The sequence below is a fragment of the Haliaeetus leucocephalus genome, unplaced genomic scaffold (assembly GCF_000737465.1).
Source record: "Haliaeetus leucocephalus isolate CR32 unplaced genomic scaffold, Haliaeetus_leucocephalus-4.0 Scaffold228, whole genome shotgun sequence".
Taxonomy (NCBI): domain Eukaryota; kingdom Metazoa; phylum Chordata; class Aves; order Accipitriformes; family Accipitridae; genus Haliaeetus; species Haliaeetus leucocephalus.
The window spans coordinates 23858218-23878532 of record NW_010972664.1 but is presented as its reverse complement, the minus strand read 5'-3'; the positions used below and the strand labels follow the sequence as shown (position 1 = coordinate 23878532).

General features: G+C 51.1%; 2 protein-coding genes across 2 annotated transcripts in view; one reads left to right on the top strand and one right to left on the bottom strand.

The window, feature by feature from the left end:
- Positions 1–4964, top strand: part of LOC104831785 (solute carrier family 25 member 33-like) — a 9173-nt gene extending 4209 nt beyond the window's left edge. Inside the window, exons 2-7 of the mRNA XM_010567602.1 lie at positions 1137–1313; positions 1770–1847; positions 2167–2267; positions 2892–2958; positions 3158–3441; positions 3539–4964. Of these exons, the coding sequence (XP_010565904.1) occupies positions 1137–1313; positions 1770–1847; positions 2167–2267; positions 2892–2958; positions 3158–3441; positions 3539–3738 (907 nt within the window). The 3' untranslated portion in view covers positions 3739–4964. The remainder of the gene's footprint in view (positions 1–1136; positions 1314–1769; positions 1848–2166; positions 2268–2891; positions 2959–3157; positions 3442–3538) is intronic.
- Positions 4965–5033: 69 nt separating this feature from the next.
- On the bottom strand, positions 5034–17667 carry CLSTN3 (calsyntenin 3). The gene is made up of 17 exons (XM_010567598.1): positions 17553–17667; positions 16390–16585; positions 15695–15903; positions 15233–15382; positions 14397–14582; positions 13665–13934; positions 13262–13374; positions 13016–13178; positions 11848–11904; positions 10905–11062; positions 10573–10721; positions 9874–10100; positions 8598–8768; positions 7847–7992; positions 7578–7713; positions 5819–6036; positions 5034–5734 (listed from the first exon to the last, which is right to left on the bottom strand). Exons 1-17 carry the CDS (start codon positions 17626–17628, stop codon positions 5564–5566), a joined length of 2796 nt encoding a protein of 931 aa, XP_010565900.1. The 5' UTR covers positions 17629–17667; the 3' UTR covers positions 5034–5563.
- Positions 17668–20315: the final 2648 nt, after the last annotated feature.

Below are 20315 nucleotides of genomic sequence, written 5' to 3'. Positions count from 1 at the left end.
CCCTTTTGTCCCCCCCCCCCCCCCCCCCCAAACCTGCAGGCAATAATAAATGAAGCCCTAGGAGCAAAGGCTGTGAGAGCAATATATGTGTACACTGAGCTGTACAGACTTCTTCAAAATAATTCTTCAGAACTCTAGCCATTTGCTTTCCTGTACCGTCAGATGTAATTCTGTTGATATACTTGATTCTTCCCTGATATCTTGTAGTTCTTTGGCTGGCTTTTCTTTCTTTGGAGCAGAGTGAGCTTTTTTTCAGCCTCCATCTCTTGTGAAACAAAGCGAGTTTGGCTGTAGCAGATATGAACAACTGCTTGTTCATCAAAGCCTCTTGCATGGCTGTTCCATGCAAATTCATCTCAAAACAGTCTTTCAGGTACTGAGCATCCTCTAGAAGAACAGAGTTGTCAGTCAAAGGATCTGAAGGGGCAGGAGCTGAGAACCGAACGTGTCGGTTCTGACTTGTCCCTGAGTGGCAGAAAGGGAAAAAGGAGATACATGTCCTTTCAGCATTACTGAGGTGTGACTAGAATGATTGATGGTGATGGTTCATGAGTTCCAAAAATAGCTTCTGTCTGCTGAAGGTCAGGGTCCTCTTTCATTAAGCAAGTCAGGCTGGGGGTGAGCCTGGCTGTTGTCAGAAAATAAAGATCTCGCTTACAGGGCCTTGCAAACGTGGGGCTGAATGGGTTATGGGTCGAAGACACCAGCAGGCTGAGGGGTGGGAGAGGTCCGTGCTGCCCCTCTCTGAGCCAGTGCTGCTGTGGGGAGGTGTGAGGCACGGGGCCTGGTGATCTCAGCAGAAGGCATTGCAGCGAGGTTGGGCAGCAGAAGTGTTTGCTCTGGGAAATTCTGAATGCAAAGATCAGCAGCTTTGAGCTGAGGGACTGCTGAGCCCCTATGGACTTGGGACTGTTTGTCTTAAATACTGAGTGAGGTTTCAGAGTGAGGCTGCCAGGAGATGTCCCAAGCTAAGCCCCTATTGCGTTAATCAGTGTCAGAGCCAGGAGGTCATGTGTGACGCAGGCTGGGGGACCCAACCTCCTCTCCTAGAGGGGAGAGGTTGTGGACGAGCAGGGTCAGAATTATTGCCCTCTTCCTGCACAGGGGTCATTCTTACATGTCCTGTTATGCCCTAGATGTGGTGGCACAGCTGGAGCCATCCTGACCTGTCCCCTGGAAGTGGTGAAGACGCGTCTACAGTCATCCCAGCTGACACTGCGACCTCTGTGCCTCTCGGAGATACATCTGCCAGGAATGAGTGTGAGGCTGATGAACCCCAGCTCACCATCTCCTGGAGTGCTCAAGTTGCTGAGGTGAGTAGGATAGGACGGTGTGCATGTTAGCACCAGGAAGGTGAAGGTTTGGTCATCGGGGGTGGGGGGGGGAGGCAGGAGAGATGGAAGTAGCATTTGAGGTGAGGCTCTGGAAAGTGCAAGTACGGTAGGAAGTCTTGTCAGAGCGCAGGTACATCTACTTCTCACAGTTGATCTGTGCTTTGAACTCTGAGTCTGCAAGGCAGCTTTTAGGACTGTGAGAAATTTCTCAGCTAGTGGTTTGATCAGACCCAGAGTGATGGTGTCAGCAAGAATAGGAAGAAATGACTGAAGGGGAGAGGAGAAGTGGTTGGAGAGAAAATGGGGCAGAAAAAGCATAACACGGGAGGTGAGGAGAGGGTGCTACAAGAAGTACTGAAGAACAAAAAAGCAGAAGGAACAAGAAAGCCCCCACTTAGTTATTTTGCTGATTTCTCTGTTCATTTCCTCCTGTAGGGACATCCTTGAGAAGGAAGGCATGAGATCCCTGTTCCGAGGTCTGGGTCCAAACCTTGTTGGGGTTGCTCCTTCCCGGTGAGTACTGCTCCCTGAGGATAGCTCATGCTGTACTCTTTTTAAAGGACCTCCATGACAGCTATTGCTCCACATTCTGAAAGCAGTCTGGGCCTTGTGCTCATTGTGCCACTGGACCCCTTCACACAGACATTTTCTGGACCTTGTGATCATAGTTGTAAGATAAGGTGATTGCTGTGGGCCTAGTATAAATGGTATCTGATGTCACATTAGACCAGCCTATGCTGGCAGTAAGAAAAGTTGGAGTGAGACCCCACAGCAGTGCTGTCTCTGCTTCTCACAGGTGAGCTGTAACCTCTTTTGTATTTCTTTCCAACAGGGCTATATATTTTGCTGCCTATTCTGGTGTTAAGGAGAGACTCAATGCTGTCCTTGTACCGGAGTCCAAGAAAGTACACATGCTATCAGCAGCCTGTGCAGGTGAGCCTCTTCTGTCTCAAATCAGAGCCAAGGGGTCCTTCTGTCTGTAAGTGTAAACGGGTTTCATTCCTTCTCCATTGCTGCTTCCATCAGTCCTGCTGTCTCTCTTCTGAAATTTTCTCCCTCCATATCTGGAGCAGTGAGTTCCTTGGGTAACCAAAACGTTTTCTCACTCTTCGTTCTTCTTAGGCTCATCTCTTCCAAGTCATGGATCTAGTCTTTATCCCATCAGGAAAAGAGGTCTATTCAGCTGTGAGAGGCAGAAGGCAGTGTGTAATTTAGACCACTCACAGAATCATTTCTCTTGATACATCCCAGTTCTCTTAACAAAATCTTCCACTCTTGCAAGTTTAGCCCATTGTTTCCTGCGTTTGTGTAACACCAGGGCCTGTAGTGGGGTTATGTTGGAGGCAGAGGAGCTAATTACCACCAGACAAAGGCTGGAATGGGGGAGGACGAGAATCAAATAGTCTGCCCTAAATGTCTCTTCTCCCAAGGTCATTCTAAAACTGCAAATGCCTGCAGCTTGCCAAGCAGAATTCAGACAGCTGATAGATAGCACCTCCTCACAAACTGTCAGCGTGATCCTGGTGCTCATGGCTATCTTCCTCTTCTATTCTCCAGGCATTACCTCTGCCACACTCACAAACCCTATCTGGTTAGTGAAAACCAGGATGCAGCTGGAAGCCAGGTAAGGCCAGCTAGCAATGCAGAACCACTCTGTGTCAAATCGGGACTGGTTTGGGGGTGGGGTTGGGTAGGGGTCTGTGACTTGCCATCAGAACATAGGTCTTCAAGGCATGCTGGGGAAGAGTCATACAGTTGTGGTCCCAGCAGCATTTTAGGTCAGTGGAACAGTATGCTGTTTCAATCCTCCCTCCTCTTTACAGGGTGAAGGGGGAGATGGCCAGCAATGCTGTCCAGTGTGCCATGCGTGTGTACCGCACTGAAGGCCTTCGTGGATTTTACCGTGGTATCACTGCCTCCTATGCTGGAGTGTCAGAGACCATCATACACTTTGTCATCTATGAAGCACTGAAACAGCAGCTGAGAAACAGCCATCGTTCCCTTTCACCACCGCTCACACTTTCACCAAACAGCCATGATTTCTTTGGCCTAATGGGAGCTGCTGCTGTCTCCAAAACATGTGCTTCATGCATTGCATATCCACACGGTGAGTGGGTCCACTCTCCTTCCCTCTGTTCCCCTCGATGGGAGATGCCATGCCTGTAGGATCAATCTGCTAATATTACTTTCCTTTCTCTCTCCAGAGGTCATTCGGACACGGTTGCGAGAAGAAGGGTCACGATACCGTTCCTTTATACAGACTCTGCAGCTTGTGGTCCATGAAGAGGGACCCTTGGCTTTATACCGAGGGCTCCTGGCTCACTTGATCCGCCAGATCCCAAACACAGCCATCATGATGGCTACCTATGAACTCATCGTACATTTGGCCTCTTCCACCTTGTAAGCACACTAGCACCTGGCTTAAGGCTGCTGTAAAGATTCAGGGACCTCATGGTCCTGAGACAGTCTTTTTCCATGCTTCAAGAGGTGGTGCTTTTCATCACATATCAGAAGTGGGTCAGGCATAGAATTCTCAGGACATAAGACTATTTTGTGCCAAGTTTTTGGCTCCAATGTGCACAGTGTAGCCTTTCTTCTTTTTGGACACTTGAATTATGCTGGTGCTTTGAGATGTCAGGGCACTGGTTTGACAGTGCCTGCTGTAAGTTCCCTGTGTGAAACAAGGGCATGGAACTTACTGGGAAGGAGACAAAGGAGAAAGCATAAGAGTATCTAAGACAGCCTCAGCATGTTCACTTCTTTTTTAGACCCAGTAACAACCATACATGGGCACAGTTGGACACAAAGGCAGGCTAGAGCTGAGACATCTGAGAGAACTGCAGCAAGCAGAGATCTTGTGCTGAGACCTTTCTTGCCCTCCGAGGGGCTCTTCCACTCACCTGCTGTGCTACCTTCCTACCCTTAAGGAGGATTTCTCAGCCTTGGCTGCCAGCAAATGTCCTATTGCAGAATCTTCCTGTGGCTCTTTAACATGTTGCAGCCACTCTTTTTGTCTTGCAGGGTCTGAGTAATCAGACCAAGTAGATGAAGGGAAGGAGCACAACTTGCTATGAAGCACTGTCCTAACAACTCATGCTGCTGGGCTCATAGCCATGCTTTGCTAATACCTGTTGTGTTTCTATGACCCCCATTCCCACCAAAGAGAGGAGGACACCTCCTTCCCTCAGAAGTGCTGGGGCTGTTCTGCTGCAAGCTGGAACCCCTGGTGTGAAAAATACTCTTTTTTTTTATGCTGGTAAAGAAAGTGGATCAGGTGAAAAGATGGATGAAGCTGAGGATTTGGCCTGTTTATATTGATGATACACCAAGTGTATGGAAAGAGCCTTGGTTTTTTTTCTGTAATCAAGAATTCAGTTTGCTGCATGTGTTTGTTACACTTGCCTGTGACAGGCTGGGATGCTTTCTGTTCCTCTGTGGGTTCCTAGCCCAGTGTCCTGGGGATGGCTACATTGTGTTTACAAAGAGTATTTTGACTCTCAGAAAGGCTGGGGTAGGGTGTGGGGTGATGTGTTTTTCTTGTTCCAACACATATACTAAAAAATGTAACCCTTCCCCGAGATAAGGCAGTCATTTCAGTAAATACATGCTCTGGATAATCTCCAGTCTCTCACTAGAGGCTACACTGACTGTTTCCTTCCCTGCTTGTGGTGAAAAACTGCAGAAGCCCTGAGCATTTTATTTGAAATCCATTTATTTTAAAATCCACTTTGTTTCCTCGTCCTTCTTACCTTCATTCATTTAGTTTAGGAGTATCGACAATTTTACAAAGCGACACAAGCTGCAGTGGGGGTTTTTTGCATGAAACGAGAATAAACCTCAAACGACAACATTGAAAAAATATACAATATATATATATAATATCTGGGGCAGGGTTGTGAGAGACCCCACTCTGAGCCCTATGGCTGGCTCCTCCTTCCAAATTTCTGTTCTTTCCAAGCCCCTCCTTCCTCGTCATGGTTTGAACTGTGCCACTGTCATGTGCAAGTGCCCTAACACATGTTTCTAGAGAGCCAGATGGGGGGTCAATAACGTGGGGAATGTCCACAATGAGAATGGCAGAAGATGAAGGAACATGGGAGGCAGAAATGACAAATGAGGGAGGAGCGCATGTGTACACGGTGGGGGGAAGGAAGAAGTTAAAAGTAAGACACCTCCTCCTTCCAGCCATATGTTTTGGGGGAATCCATTGGACTGGTGTTTTAAAGCTCCTAGTAGCGGTGAGAGCCGTCACTTTTGCCGATGATGTGTCGGTCATCCATGTCATTGCTGTCCGGGGAGTCGGGTGTCTCCGAGTCGGTGCTGTCATCTTCGTCCTCCATCCCCTCGCTAGCTCTGCCCTCGCCACTTTCTGCTGCCCTGTCCTGGCAGCTCTGGTAGGACTGGGGAGGTGAGAGATGGGGTGAGGGGAAGGATCTGGCACCCCGGCTGCCCACCCAGCCCCAGCCGCTGTGGCTGCTCCTCACCTCCATGGGGTTGACTATGATGGTGAGGGCCGAGTCATCCCAGAACATGTCACGCTCTTTGCCTCCGGTGCTTGCATGCTCCCCTTCAGCAGCCCCAGGGACCTCTTGCCCCACTCCCCGCCGGTGCAGGGAGTGGATGCGCAGGATGCCGAGGATCACCATGAGCGCCAGGAAGCCCACGCACACCACAATGATGACGGTGGCAGCGCTGGGGACCACTTTGGAGAAAGAAAATGAGAAGGTGTGGTTAGAGCCTGCCACAGAAATGGGCATTTCCAACCTGACCTGTGGGAAGTGGGGTTCCTGGGCAGCGCTTGGGTTTTTGGTCTAGGCAGGAATGCGTCCTGACTTTTCCGCTCCCCTGGGCACAGGCAGGTCCTGCCTTCAGCTGCTGTATCTTTGCTGGAGGCCTGCCTGGTTTTCCAGGATGCCTGGGTCCAGGCGTGCTCCGATGTCAGCCTGGTCTGTAGACTCTGCACATCTTTGGTTTACAGAGGTCGCTGGAATATTGTTGCGCAGCAGCCATTTGTATCCCCCTCTTAGGAGGGAGAAATGTGGGCTGGGGAGAGCCTCTAAGGGCACAAGGATGATTTTCCCAGGGTGTGATTTCTATGCAAGCAGTAGAGAAAGAAGGAAGCCAAAAGAAGTCTGGTTTGCATATGGGGCAGAGGTGAGGGCTGTGATGGCCTTCTAATTAGTGCCACAGCCAAAGCCTGGCTTCTCCACAGGAGAAAACTTGAAATTCATCTAAGACCCTCAGCCCAACTCCCACTCCTTTGCTCTAGGCCTGTAGGCTGAGCCTGGACTCCCCAGATAACCTCCTTCCCTGCAAAATCTATCTGGGCCCTCCGTGGATTTGTTCTGGGTGGTTCTGTACAGCAGGGACAACTTTTCCTTTGCTGCTGCCATCAGGCAGAGCTGGGAAAGGGACCGGCAAAGTCTGGGGTTTGGTGGTCTCCCAGCACATCCGTAGGCTGTCCCTGCGGTGGCTCAGGACCGGCTGCAGGACTGGACCAGCTGGGGATCAGCTGCTGCAGGAAGCTGCAGCAAAAGCTAGCACCAAAGGTGCTTTCCATGTTCCCTACAACGGGACAAAAAAATCAACGCAGGCTCTTCTGTAACAGTCCTAGAGCTCTCACAGCCTAGGAGGAGCCAGCTGGACTGCGGTCACACTTGTGGCACAGGGCTGCCAGCGCAAACCAACAAATCTAATCTCTAGTCTGGTTTTCAAGCTTCTCTCTCCTCCGTTTTGGGGGGCAAGAATGCTCCTCTTGTCTGCGTGGTGCTGTCTCCTACATTTTTCTGCCTTGCTGACCACCACCTAGTCCCATCTCTTTTTTTTTTTTTTTTTAGATCAGTGGCAGTCTTGATTCTCTTGTTTCTCTCATGCTCTTGAAACTTCTTTCTGAAATTACATTACCCCCAAGCCCGCACAGCACCTTTGCAAGGTGCACAAATTAAATGGTACCAGCTTACGGTTGTTCTTTTTAAACCTTCTCAGGTGTAGATTTCAGGCTGCCTCTATGTCAAGAAAACAACACAGCAAAAGAGGAGGATTGTTGCGCCAAGCTCTCAAACACAGTTTGACACAGACTGCAGTCCATTTGCTAATGATGAGTAGGACAGGACAGTATAACGAGAACTCGGTAACATGGGTATAGGGAGCCTGAAAGGAATCCTCTGCTATAGGTTCTACCAGGATATCATAAAATCAGCATCCTGACCGAAAGGAATAAACCCAGAAGATAGTGTTACTTACTTGGGTTGTTAGGGCCGCTTGCCAAACTGTGCCCAGACAGCTCTGGGGGTAAATGATGGCCACGGTGCATGAACTGCTGGGAGCTCAGAATATGGTTAGGATGAGCAGCTCGGTTCATGTTGTGGAGGACATTCACCTGCAGAAAGAGCAAAGCGAGAGAGACTCAGCCCTGTGTTCAAGGTATATTCTACATATTGTGTGCATTCCCGTCCACCATGTCCTCTTCATGCATGTAGAAGCACCTATGTGTGCATGTATTTATCTCGTACCTCAACAGTAAACTCATTGCTGGAGTAGCGTCCGTTCATCTCAGTGCAGGACAGGTGAAACTTCCTTTCATAAAGAGCAGCCCCGTGGTTGATGTGGTATGAGACCTGGCGCAGTATTTCCTCGTAAACTGCAATGCTCTCCACACCTGAGACAAGAAGAGACATTGGCGTGGGGTGAGGAAGCTCCTGCTTCAAAGTCATCTGGCATCATAACCCCGTAGCAACTAGGAGCTATAGAGGAATCCAAGGCAATGCTGGGTTCATTAATTTTAGGAAGGGAGCAGAGATGGAGCTGGCTGCAAAGGACATGATGAAATCCCTGCTTGCATTGCTAGAACAAATGGAAGGGATGGAAGGATCAAGAGCAGCAGCCCTGTTAAGTTCTGGAGAGTACAACAGTGTTGTACCAGTCCACCACCTGTCGAGTGTGCTGTCCCCCAGCCACGTCACGCAAAATGCTGCTGGCTCCCGACAACACCAAACCCCACGGAGTAAGTCAGGAGGAGCGATACGAGCCTGGGTGAGAGCTCAGACACCATGCCGTAGTACTGCGGGCTGGAGGAGGACTCACCTCCCCAGGGAAATGGCCTGGGACTTCCAAAAGCCGGGAGTTCAACAAACGGTTACACCTCAGAGTCTCACAAAGTACACCAACACATCTCTAACAGCAGGTTAAGTGCTTCTCCCAGCGATGCCTGACAGGCCGCGGGCGAGGCGTAATTCGACCGCTGTGGCCAAGGAGAGGACGTACCTGTGATGGTCAGGTAGGCAGAGGTGTTCACAAGCTCCAGGCCCCGCTGCTGCAGCAGTGCCCCGTCCAGGAGCAGATACTCCCTCTCCGGGTCCAAGTCGTCTCCTACCAACGAGATCTCGCAGCCATCCAGGTTGTGCACAATCTCATCTGACATTCGTGTGTCTGTCACTGAGACGTGAACGGAAAGAAGACAGGGCCAGAAAGCCAGACAGCCGTCAGTGAAGGCAGGAGTTACACAGAGTGGTACCCACTTACTTAAAAGCGCTCACATCCTACGTAATGACTTCTCTTTCTCTGGCTAGCACTGACCTTGAGTAAAATCAGTCAGTCTAATTACTTGTTGGAGGAGTCCCCCTGGTTCTAACGACATTATTTATGTGCATAATAAAGTCACTTTATTTTGGAACAACATGCTATTATCAGACTGGTTCACGATAACACATCTTGGCTGTAAGGACTCTGTTGACAATGACAATGTGCAAATTGGGAACAACACTATCACACGTTCCCAGACCCTGAGTGCTTTTGAAAGCTTTCCCCTGCCTCATGACTGCTGGTTACCATGGCTGAGATCTCATCTTCTTTAAAATGACAACCACATTCCATGACTAACTACTTTCAGCAGCACTAAGACCAACCTGCTCTATGTCAAGAAACTCATCCTTTTACAAGGAAAGGCAAAGCTGCTAAACAGAAAGCTATGAGCAAAAAATCCCATTACCGGAAGAGATATGAAAGAAGTGAAAGGACATGTAGAGCCCAGAGTGCAGAGAAATAATCTGAGGGTGATGGAGAGAAATTGAGGGACATGGTGTCATAGGGTGGTAGGAAACCGACTGGGGAATTCACAGGAGTAAGTGATGCAGGAAGAGATGGGAGGGGGTGAGAAATAAGGAAAGCAGGAGAGAAGGAAGCAGGAGGAGGCTGAGTAAGCGCAGGTGTGGAGAGAGTAACAGGCAGGACATCCATCCAGTGCTGGATTCGGTCAGGGGAAATGTAGGTAAAATGTAAAAGGGATTAGGAATGAGCAGCCTGGGAAAGAAGGAGGAGAGGGTGAGGCAAAGGAACGGCGTGGATAGAAAAAGTACAGGGAGGAGCAGAAAGGGATAAGAACCGATTAGCCTACATATTGACAGACAATGGGCCTTGCTTCTGTATTTGTAAACTCTCTCCTATTTCGGGTGTAATGAGGGGCTCTACTTCCTCTGCAGAGCAGCAACTCTTGTAGGGCTTTCCACCTTGTCTTTTAGACCTCGCCCCGTACTCCACTCACCGGTACCATGCCAGTTCTCATCCTTCTTGGCCTCCACCTGGTGAGAAATAGAGCAGGTGATCTGGAGGTTGGGGAACAGGGGGACCCCGTCAGGACCCTCAAAGTCTGATGCAGGATGAGCAAAGTGGGCATTGCCACTCAACAGGATCTGGGGGGCATCAGGCTGTAGCACCACAACGTAACCTTCCACGTCAGGAATAGAGACACAGGACTCTTCACTGAAACACCTGAAGGAGAGCAGTAGAAAGCCATCGGTTGGCCCAAGCTTCCACCAGCAGCATTGTAAAAGAACAACTCCTGCCCATTACTGCCAGTGAAGGGAACATCCTTTTTCTGGTAGTCTTCCTAAAGCTTCCCTAGAGCCTGCTGTGCAAGAAAGAGAAGTGTGGTAGGAACGACGTCACTGGGTTTCAGGTGACTTGGTCACATCCACACACCACAGAGGAAATTAAAACCAGGCCACATGCCGGGAACACCATGAGTGAAGGTAGAAGTTCTGCTACCTGCAAAGACCCCAGGACCCAGCATTACAGTATCCATTTGGATACTGGATACTTTAATCCTTCTTTTCAGGAAGACTTGTACCCATTTTGAGACCATCAATTAGAACTAAATCCAAGGTGAGGGAGGGGGCTTTTAGTCAACAGAGAGGTAACCCTCTTGCTGAACTTAGCTGGAGGTGCCGCTTTGTCCACTCACTTGACACTAGTGGTGAGTCTGAGCGGCCGGACTCCAGGGGTAGCGAAGCGCAGTGAATTCATGTAAGCCACGTGCTGGATTGCATGGTTGAAGGTTTCCACATCGTCACCCTCCAAGGTGAGCAGGGACTGAGAGGGGTTCACGTGAACCTACAGGTGGAAGAGAAGAAAATACTCAGGGTTCCTTGGCAAATGCCAAGAGTCCAGGCTAAGCGAGACACCAAGGAGAAAGGTGGGGAGTTGTTTGAGGCGGGGGGAGCAGGCAAAGTCCTGGGAAGCAAGGCTGGGGAGGAGAGTGGAGGAGACCCATGCAAGCTGGGCAGATGGGCGTACCTTCATCCCTTTGCCCAGACTGTCGAAGTCACTGTAATCAAGCCCCTCACGGCAGGCATATAGGCATTCAATAACCTCCCGGCTCTCCAAGCTACCAGGGCGCACAGTGAAGCCAGCCAAGTAACCATGGAAGTAGTGGTGTATCGACAGAGGATCTCCTGAGGGAAACATGGGAGGTGGAGGGTGTGAGAGACATGGCGAGGAAGAGAGCAAAACCAACAAAAGCAACAGTGTGAGGGACAGAGAGATGTTAAGGGAGGTGGAGAGAGACAGAGGGGTGCATGGGGCATGGAAAAGCCAAGACAACAAAAGCAACGTTGTGAGGGACAGACAGATGCTAAGAGAAGTAGAGAGAGACAGAGGGGTGCACGGAACACGGAAAAGAAAGACAACAAGAAGACGGGGGATGCTGAAGTAAGGCGATGACCATTTTTTGAATTCCAGATGGGGGAAAGCGAGAAAAACAGACCAACGGAAAGACTAGGGCAGTGAACGGTGGGTAGCATAGAGAAGTTTCTGCCAAACTGCTGAATGCCAGATGGAAACAATTTCTTGTCCCCTTCTCGCTCTGCTTCCTGTGAGGGCTTTTAAAAGAAACTATACGTTTCATAGATAGTTAGGGATGAGGTGACATCTCCTGATGTCTCTAATGGCTCTTGCATTCTTCAGAGACCAACTTTAATGATCAGGCATGAGGACTCTTTCTCCACATGAAAAGCATACTGCATCTCTCAAAGCAGGCTGTAGTCCTCCTATTAGCCTTTTCATGCTCCACAGATATCAGGGTATCAGGGACCAATCTGCCAAATAAGGGTTTTCCTCCCAGGATGGTGGGAGGTGGCAGGACAGGACCGGGGTTGCTGTATGAGGAAGGCACCATGCAAGAAGTGACAGTCATGCACGGTGAAGTGGGGAAGGGAACCGCCTTCTTTCTTTTCCCTACCTTGTACACTATCAGTGGAGTTCTCGCTTCCTTTGATTTTCTCTTTGGTTTTCTCCTCTGCAAAAGGAGAACATGCAGAGAAGCAATAAGGCATTGGAAGAGGGTAGTTACAGGGTCAGGCAAGCATCTATACAAGTGCCTCCATGGGCCAGTCCAAAAGAACAGCTCTGGAGTCGTGTGCCAAGCAGTGCACCCTTCAGCCCTGGAGACAGCGCATCACAGGTGGAAGAGGGCAGAGTCCCTCTCAGGAAGGGGACGGGGAGACTGTAGGATGAGTAACCGATACAAGGGAGAAAGTATAGGGTTTGGGTTTTTTTCTCCTTTCCCAATGATACCTATTTGGGGAATTAATTGATCCCCGTTTATGGGACATGGTCCTAGCCATGTTTGCAAAAAGCCAGGTTCTCAACATCCCTTTGAAACTCAGATGGTTCCAGGAGGGTGTCCCAAGCTGACTAATAATTGTTGGTTGCAAAAAGCCAATCGAGAGCACAGAGCTGTGGGAAGATCCCTGACCTGGCAGAAGCAGTACTACAGTAAAGATTTGATCTTGCTAGAAATTTCTGCTGGAGTGAAGGCAAGCAGCAGGCAAATTCCTTTAGTTCGGTCCTGCTTCAGTCTTGCAAGAGAACTGAAAGACCTGGGAAATGCAGCCTTACATCTCCACAGAACGGATTTTAATCTGGTAGTGGCTTAACTGTGTTTCTAACCTGATCTTTGTCCTCCAACCCAATTCCTCTGCTGAACGATTTGTGACTTCTTCATACAGACCCTCAAGACACAGAAATCCCCATCGATACAACCAGAAGCACAAACAGTACTGCCTGCTCTCTGATGAAAAGCTTTGATAGAAACACCAAAGCCTGAACGAGGTACAGAGTTTCAACTCTCCTCTGCCTGAAAGCTGGTTATCCATCGCATATTCTGCTGCTGTTGTCCATGAAGCTGCCAATGACACTTGTCCCTGAGCTATTATTACCATGGCCTGCTGGCTTGGTCCATAAGGAAGGAAGGAGCCACATTGGCTTTGGTGCCAAGGAGGCAAGATGGCAGCAACGTGGTTTGCATCATCTAGTACCAGGTGGTGTTTCTTTCACCTCTTCTGGCTCTCCCTCCACTCCCTTGTCTCCCATATGGGAAGAGCATGGTTCGGGGAGCGGGCGCTCACCGGTCCAGCAGGCTCCAATCATGAGCGAGGGTTCCCGCCGTGGGGGGTGAATGAGGCCGTTGTCGTGGATGAGGGCAGGGTCGTAAGAGACGCCGTCCACGTAGAGCGTGACAGTGGGGAACTCCAGGTTGAGGGCGTAATGGTGCCATTCGTCGTCGCAGACCTAGGGCAGACAGCAGAGGAGGGGATCGGCAAAGGGCAGAAGGAGAAGGGACGTGGGGAAGAGGCAAACGCTTCCTCCCTCACCTGCTCAAGCTTCCAGAGGAATTTCACAGGCCTTGAGCTTTCCAGCAACGGCCAGTAGAGGAAAGCGATCCGGCAGCCGTGCACAGCCAGAGAGTAATGCGAGTAGCCGTCCTCTGCCAGGGACAAGCACAGGGAGTTAGGTATCGCACCTCGGAGCGGTCTCGCTAGCCAGAGCCCCGAAGCACACGCTAGCCTGCACGACTGGCACTCTGCACCGCGTGCTCACAGCGGGCTTGACTGCTCCCAGAGAAAGCGACACCTGAAGAACCTGCCTTCCTAAGGAGGGACCCCTGCCCAGGTCCCGCTCTGGAACACAAAGAGATTTCCCCCTGCGGGGACAATCCCTTCTAACTCGCTAGAGGCAGCGGGCAGAAGCGTCCCCAACCCAGGAAAGGCGTCTCACCGCTCTGCACTGTACTGCAGATCACCGTCTCCTCTTCCCGCCTGCCTTTGCTGGGCACCACGGCGTGCTTCATCCATACGGACAGGGTGAAGTGGTCACTCAGCCCCTCGTGGGCGTTCGGCCCGTTCACGACAGGCACCTGGGCAGCCTGGCTGCCATTGAACCAGTAGATGAGGCTGCTGTCCTGGCTGTAGTGCACCGAGAGCCGCGCGGTCCAGTTCGCCGTGGGGCTCGGCACCGGCAGCAGGTCGATCTCTCCTGAGGCAGCACCTATGGAGAAGGGAAGGAGTCAGGAGTGTCAGCACGGGAGAATAAGGAGCCTGAGAACTGGGGAACAGATGAAGAGGGTGCTAGAGGGCTCGTTGTAAGGTCTCAGAGGACAGGGAGAGGAGGAGTTGCCTATAGGTCTTCTCCTAGCTGGAGAAGGATGGTGACTTTTCCATCTGTGCTGAGGGGAGTCCCACAGACTCTGCGTACTGGGGCGATGCACAGAAACCTCCGGCTTCCCAGTGAGGAAAGCACGGGGAGCCCCTTCTAAATACAGGCAGGGTGCCCGCTGCCCCTCGATGCAGCGTGCGATCTAGGCGTCCTCCCTGACCGCAGCCGACGTGAGGAATGTGTCCCCGGCATCCCTGCCGCGTGAGGCGCGGAGCTACCGCTGGGCACCCCTCCAAGGGAAGGGGCAGGGTGCCGTGCCGCAACTGCCCTCGGCCCAGGAAAGAATCAATTCACCGCAGAGTTTGCGTAGCGACTTCTCAGAGTAGTTATCCCGGTCGCAGCCCTTGGCCACGTGGTTCGTCTGCAGCTCCACTGTGGCCTGGATGTTCCACAGGGGCTCGTCGCAAGTCTCCAGGTGAATGCTGGGGAAGAGCGCGAGGCTGCCTGCCCCCGGGGTGTACTCAATCCTCTTGTTCCAGCCTAATGAAGAAGAGTGAAAGGGAGGGGTTAGGTCCTGCCAAGGACCCAAGGCCAGAACGTTTGGCACACACACAAGTGGCATCTATGGACTAGCCCAGAAACAGAGATTTTTTGGCCCTTTCTGTGTTGGAAAGACAACTTTATGCAGCTGGCATCAGTGCAAGGGAAGATTTCCTAGAAGCACAGGGTCCAAATTCTCATCTTCTACAGCTAGTACCAGTGTAGCATCACTCCTTGGATTGTCAGCCTCTCTTATCAGGCAGAGCAGATATTTAGCTGTGTTGATTTCCCCTTAACTCTATGGACTAAGGTGAACCTGTAGGCATACAACACCTCTGGAAAAGCCAAATACGCTCAGGGTGAGTGGCCCCAAAACTGATCTACCTTGAATACAGTCTATGAGCCTTATCAAATACATAGTAGTTCACAGTAATCCAAGGAAAGATTCTTCCAATGTTAGAATTGCCTTTCAGTGGCTTTGCAACAGACTTAGGTGTCTGCTGCATCCCCTTAGGTGGGTGCCAGAACTGAACCCTGTATATGGGCATACAAATTTATACGTGTATATATAAACATTTGCAATAAGTAGGACCGAGTAGTAGTTCAGCAAAAGCAAACGGAAGATGTAACTGTGTTTGGAGGTTTCATACCCTGCCAGCTGGGCTTGCAGGTGGGTTTCACCTGGATTTCCACTTCAGCATCATCAGAAGCCCGCTTCTTTCCACAGTCATAGGCTGTCACTGTGAATTTGTAGAGACGATCTCCACTGTACTGCAGCTTCTCCGTGTTCTCGATGTTCCCTGGTTAGGAAGACAAAGAGATCAAAAGAGAGGAAAGACAGTCTCCTCAAGGATGTTCCTTCTAGAAATCACTCTTATTTTTGATCAGCTACAAAAACAACCAAAAAGGGGTTGAGTTCCCGCCCCCCGGTGCCACTCCGTGACAAGCTATAGCATCCCACAAAATGGCTGCTGCATCTCTGCACCAGGAGAGATAGATCAGCAGTGCTAGAAAATTCATACAGTACAGCTCTGCCAGTAAATGGGACTGGCAGAGAGGGAGCAAAGCAGGAAAGGGGGAGTGACGTGCTCGTGGTAGGTGCGGATTCTTACCGTCATTGTCAATGAGGAAGGGAATATTGGGGGTCAGGATCTCATAGTAGCAGATCTGGCTGTACTGGGGCGAGCAGTCTCCATCAATGGCCTCCACACGCAAGATGCGGTCATACAGCTTTCCCTCAGTCACTGCCACACGATACAACTTTTCCACAAAGACAGGGGCAAACTCATTCACATCGTTTACTCGAACGTGCACCGTGGCCCTGATGCAGAGAGACATCAGAAAGAACGGATCGGCCGATTAGGAGCCGTACACCACCTAAATTTCAGTGGAAGTCACTCCCCTAAAGTGCACCAGTCTGATTTCCAGCCGTCAAAAGCAAGGGCAAAGGAAAGAGACCTTGGTTTCAACGCAGCAATGTTGGCACGCAGGAGGTGGGACAATGGTTTCCCACCCCAGAGAAAGAGCAAAAGAAACGATAAAGTAATCTGGACCTCCTGCCTATATGGAGCAACATAAAACACCACTCTTAGACACAACTGTCAAGCAGCCCTCATTTCTAGTGTGTTCACTCATGTGACTCAGTCAGTGAACATTTCTCTTTGGGTCTTATTAACATGTTGAGCTGTAGTATCAAGGCTAGAGAAAAATACTTCTGGCTGAGGGAAGCGTTCCCACAGCAATTTGCATTTGAGTTTCTCTGACAGATCGCATTTTCTAACATGCAGCAATGATTGCATGGACTTACTTGTGTGATTTCTTGGTATTTGCTCCATCAGGTCCCTCTCCACAGTCGTAAGCCTGGATGGTGAACGTGTGCTCCTTATGTGCTTCACAATCCACTGGTTCCTTGGCCCGGATCAGCCCCTCACCCGTAGCTTTGTCCAGGATCACAGCTTCAAAAGGTACCCCTGCCCCATGGATCCTGAAGCCACAGATTTCACCTGGTAGCCACGAAGGCAGAGAGGAAGCGGAGAAAGAAAAGGGCTGAGGAGAGTGCGTTATGCCCCCTGGCTTCCCTCTCCCATATTTTCTTCCTTACTGACTTACGCTCCCCCTTCTCCCTTATTATCACCTCTCATTTCCAGCAGTTTTTGGTTCCCTAAGAGTTCCTCCTGCCCTCTCTCACAGCCATCAATGGTGCAGATTGCCCTCTACTGGAAACTACTCCCACGGCAAGGAGTCCTGACCAGCATCAAGAAAGATCAGAGGTTACGAGGCTCAAGCTAGATTTATTAGTGCTACACAGCCACGGTACTGAGGGAGCACCTTGTTTCTCCTCTGCATCCCTCAGGGAGGCAAAACAGGCCACATATTGCAGATAGACAGCCAAAGCGTGAAGATCCATGATGTCTCATCCACCCACACACGCAGGATGTGCACCGTACTGCAGGGAACTGCAGAGAGGGTCACCCGAATCCTGGAGTTCAGCTCACAGGGACCACTTTTCCTCTCCCAAAGCTGAGGGAGGATGCGCGAGGAAGCTCCAGGCACGGCCCAAGCAAGCACCGGGAATACAACCCTCGGAAAGCCTCATCCGTAGTTTCAGGGATTTGTGCTTACTGTGAGGGGATGTCGCACTGCCAACGAAGTGTGCCCGACCAGCTCTCTCCAGCGCTCACAGACACAGAGCTGTGCATGTGATCTTTGGAAATAGCAGAACTGCGTCAAAAAGTAGCTGGCTCCACCCTCAATTTCTCTCCCTAAGGGAAACAGCTCACAGCATCCTAAATCAAGCTGTGCCCCGACTGCCTCCAGACTTCACTGGGGACCTCCTCCGGAACAAGGTTTGGAGGTGATCGTTTCCTGGAGAGAGCTAGAATCCAGCACAGGGATGAATGTCACCCTGCCTCTGCCTCTTCCGAAGTCTCTCCCTGCCTCCCACCCTTCCCAGAGCTGTCACCCACCTACCTGCATAGCGCAGTGGAGCATCTTTGTCCAGTGCAAATAGCGGTGGGTTGAGCAGGACTGTGTTGTCATTCTCCATGACGATGCCCTGATACTCGGCTTCAATCCAGGGTTTGTGCTTGTTTGCTGAGGTGGATTTGGGGTAAAGGAGGGAGCACAGGAACGTGTTAGCCGCCAATGACAGATTCAGTAGGAAAGGAGCAGAATATCATCCAGTAGCAGGTAACAACCACCCCTCCCCACCTCCCTCTCTGGAAATAAAGAAGTCTAAAACAGGCTGGGAGGAAGAAGTTCTCTTTCTTTAGTTCTACTCTACATGGCTCTTGGGAGACCTCGTCAGGAACAATGTGTTCCTTCCGGCCTCCTCATTACTATCTTACAAGAAATATGCGGAGAGGCATCTGGGTGCCCAGGAAAGCTGGAGCGGTTAAAAAAAATTGAAATCAAGAGGCAGAAGTAGCCTGATCCTGGAGACAGATTCCAAATGCTAAATCCTTTAGCTCACTCAAGCCATAATTACAGGATCCAGGATACATCTTCCCTTGGGGTGTCCCCAGGGGACAAGTCTTGCACGCGGCCATTATCACTTACACCTCCCATCCTCTGGACTAAGGGCCCTGATCTACACACGCCTACCCAGGTACGCTGTCAGTCAGTCACCCTACGTGTAGAATAACCTCCTCTGAGAGTCCCTTGCTCCTTCCTTCCCCACTCCATGGCGAGCACCATATTCCCTTGGCCCCTCCTTGCTAATCCCGGTGGCTGGAGCCCAGCCAGGCTTGGCATGGAGGCAGCAGCCAGCAGGAGGCTCTGAAAAATGTCACAGGCCCAGAAATAGCAAATTAATCTTTATCACACAGGCTCCGGGGCAGGGAAAGGGAGAAATAAAGGGTTGGGGGGGGAGGGAAGGGGAGGGGAGAGGAGGGGAGAGAGGAGAAAAATCATTGCAAATTAAAAACCCCTCCCCCATGCCCACTCCCTGCCAAATGGGCCTCAGAGATTATATTCCATGGCCTAGTTACAACCCCCCATTCCCAGATAATCCCCCACTCTCCCACCCCCTGGAGACCAAGATTTATTACAGCCCAGTGATACTTTGAGCACAGCATGGCTCAGAGCTGGTGGGGAGCAGGACACCGAGCCTTTCCCCTCAAGGGCACTACTTCCAGTATGTGAATTCATCCCCTGCAGCACAGCATCCTCTGAAACCACACCGGCATGGCGTGATGTGTTGACTCAAAAGGGCCCGTATCCCTTACAACCAGCCGCTCCCGCAAATCGGGGCCGGGGGACGCTGCCGGAGCCGGGCGGTGGGCCAGCAGACAGGGCGACAGGTCAGGGTGGGGACGCATCAGCGGGGCAGAGTGGGCAGACCCAGCCTGGCGTAGCGGCAAAGAGCGTGGGTTGGCATTTCTCCCTCACCGTATTGATTAAGATTATAAAGCATTGCGTAGGAAATCCAGGGAAGCAGCCGCCCTGCTCAGTATGCAGGTGGAATCCTCCCTGTGTGCAAGTGCCCACGTTTCACCCCACCCCTCTGTTGCCCCCACTGGATTCCACCCTGCGGACGGCTCTTGTCCACGCGCCGCGCCACGCCACCGAGGTGGGAATCCATAGCTACAAATGCCAAATGTGCCCTGTTGCTGGGGTAACAAGCTGGTGGCAGAGAGATAAATCCTTTGCTGCATCCACCTGCAACTTGGGAATCACCAATCTGATTTCTCGGGAAACGAGTTCCTGGAGATTAGAAAAACATTTTTGGAATATTTTTAGGATACAGACTCCCACCATCTTCAAGAAAGCTCCTGTAAATCTAAAATAATTTGCCAAAGGCGGGGGGTGGGGTGGGGTAGATGTTTCAGAGTGTAAATTCACAAAGGAGAGAGAAAACCCAGAGCGTAAGGGGCCTTGCCTCGCCACCGGGCCCCTTGGCACCACAGCAGTACGAATAAATGCCCCTGCCAATGTCAGCGTACACAGAGCTCCGCGTTGCACCCGCCCTGTAGCCCTACCTCTGCCGAAGCACGGAAGGCACCCTAAGGTGTCACATTCCCTGATGACCCCCGAGTCCCTCGCATGTTTTCAGATTCTCCCACCCTGTCAGATTATTGACGCACTGGCTCCCCTCGGACAAATGTCTCACGCCTGTCTCTACAGCCACAGATCTAGAAACCCACATCCTTCTCCATCGCTCTACGTGGCCAAAGAACATCTGCATTCAGAACGTTAACAGCTATAGCGTTAGGGGCTTGGGGGTTTTTTTTACACATTTGGCACATAAAATACTGTTTTATGTAAGCAACCTGCAGAGTTAACACATAACCGTACAATAATTCCTACTGATGGATTGTAGACGGATGAAGTAGAATTGGAAGATGGAGACAGGGGATGTGTTTTGGAGACCACAGGGGTCTGTGGAGAAGCAACACATTCTCTCCCAGCGGGCTAAGGAAGGGAAGGAAAGCTAAAGCCACCCAGCGATAACTGAAACAAAAGCAAGACAAGCGGGTGGAAAAGGGGGAAACGCGAGGGGAATGCCAGAAGGAGAGAACGGAGAGGAAACCGGTGGCGGGAGACGGATGGAGAAAGTAGGGAGAGGGGCTGGGATGAGGACGCCCGAAGGGGCAGAGGGAGCCGGAGCCGCCGGGGGCCGCGGACGAAAAACGTGCCAGGCGAAGGCGACGGGCAGCGCGGAGCCGCATCCGCGGGGGCGGATGGATGAACGGCGGCTCAACGTGCCCCGACCACCACCACCACCCCCCCCAC

What these genes read in the sequence shown, in the direction of transcription:
- CLSTN3 (XM_010567598.1), bottom strand. Translation starts at nt 17,628, where the DNA reads ATGGAGAATGACAACACAGTCCTGCTCAACCCACCGCTATTTGCACTG. An exon ending in TGCTCCACTGCGCTATGCAG is followed by an intron (nt 16,586 to 17,552) that starts GTAGGTGGGTGA and finishes CGTGGCTACCAG; the next exon opens with GTGAAATCTGTGGCTTCAGG. An exon ending in AGACTCACCACTAGTGTCAA is followed by an intron (nt 10,101 to 10,572) that starts GTGAGTGGACAA and finishes GCTCTCCTTCAG; the next exon opens with GTGTTTCAGTGAAGAGTCCT.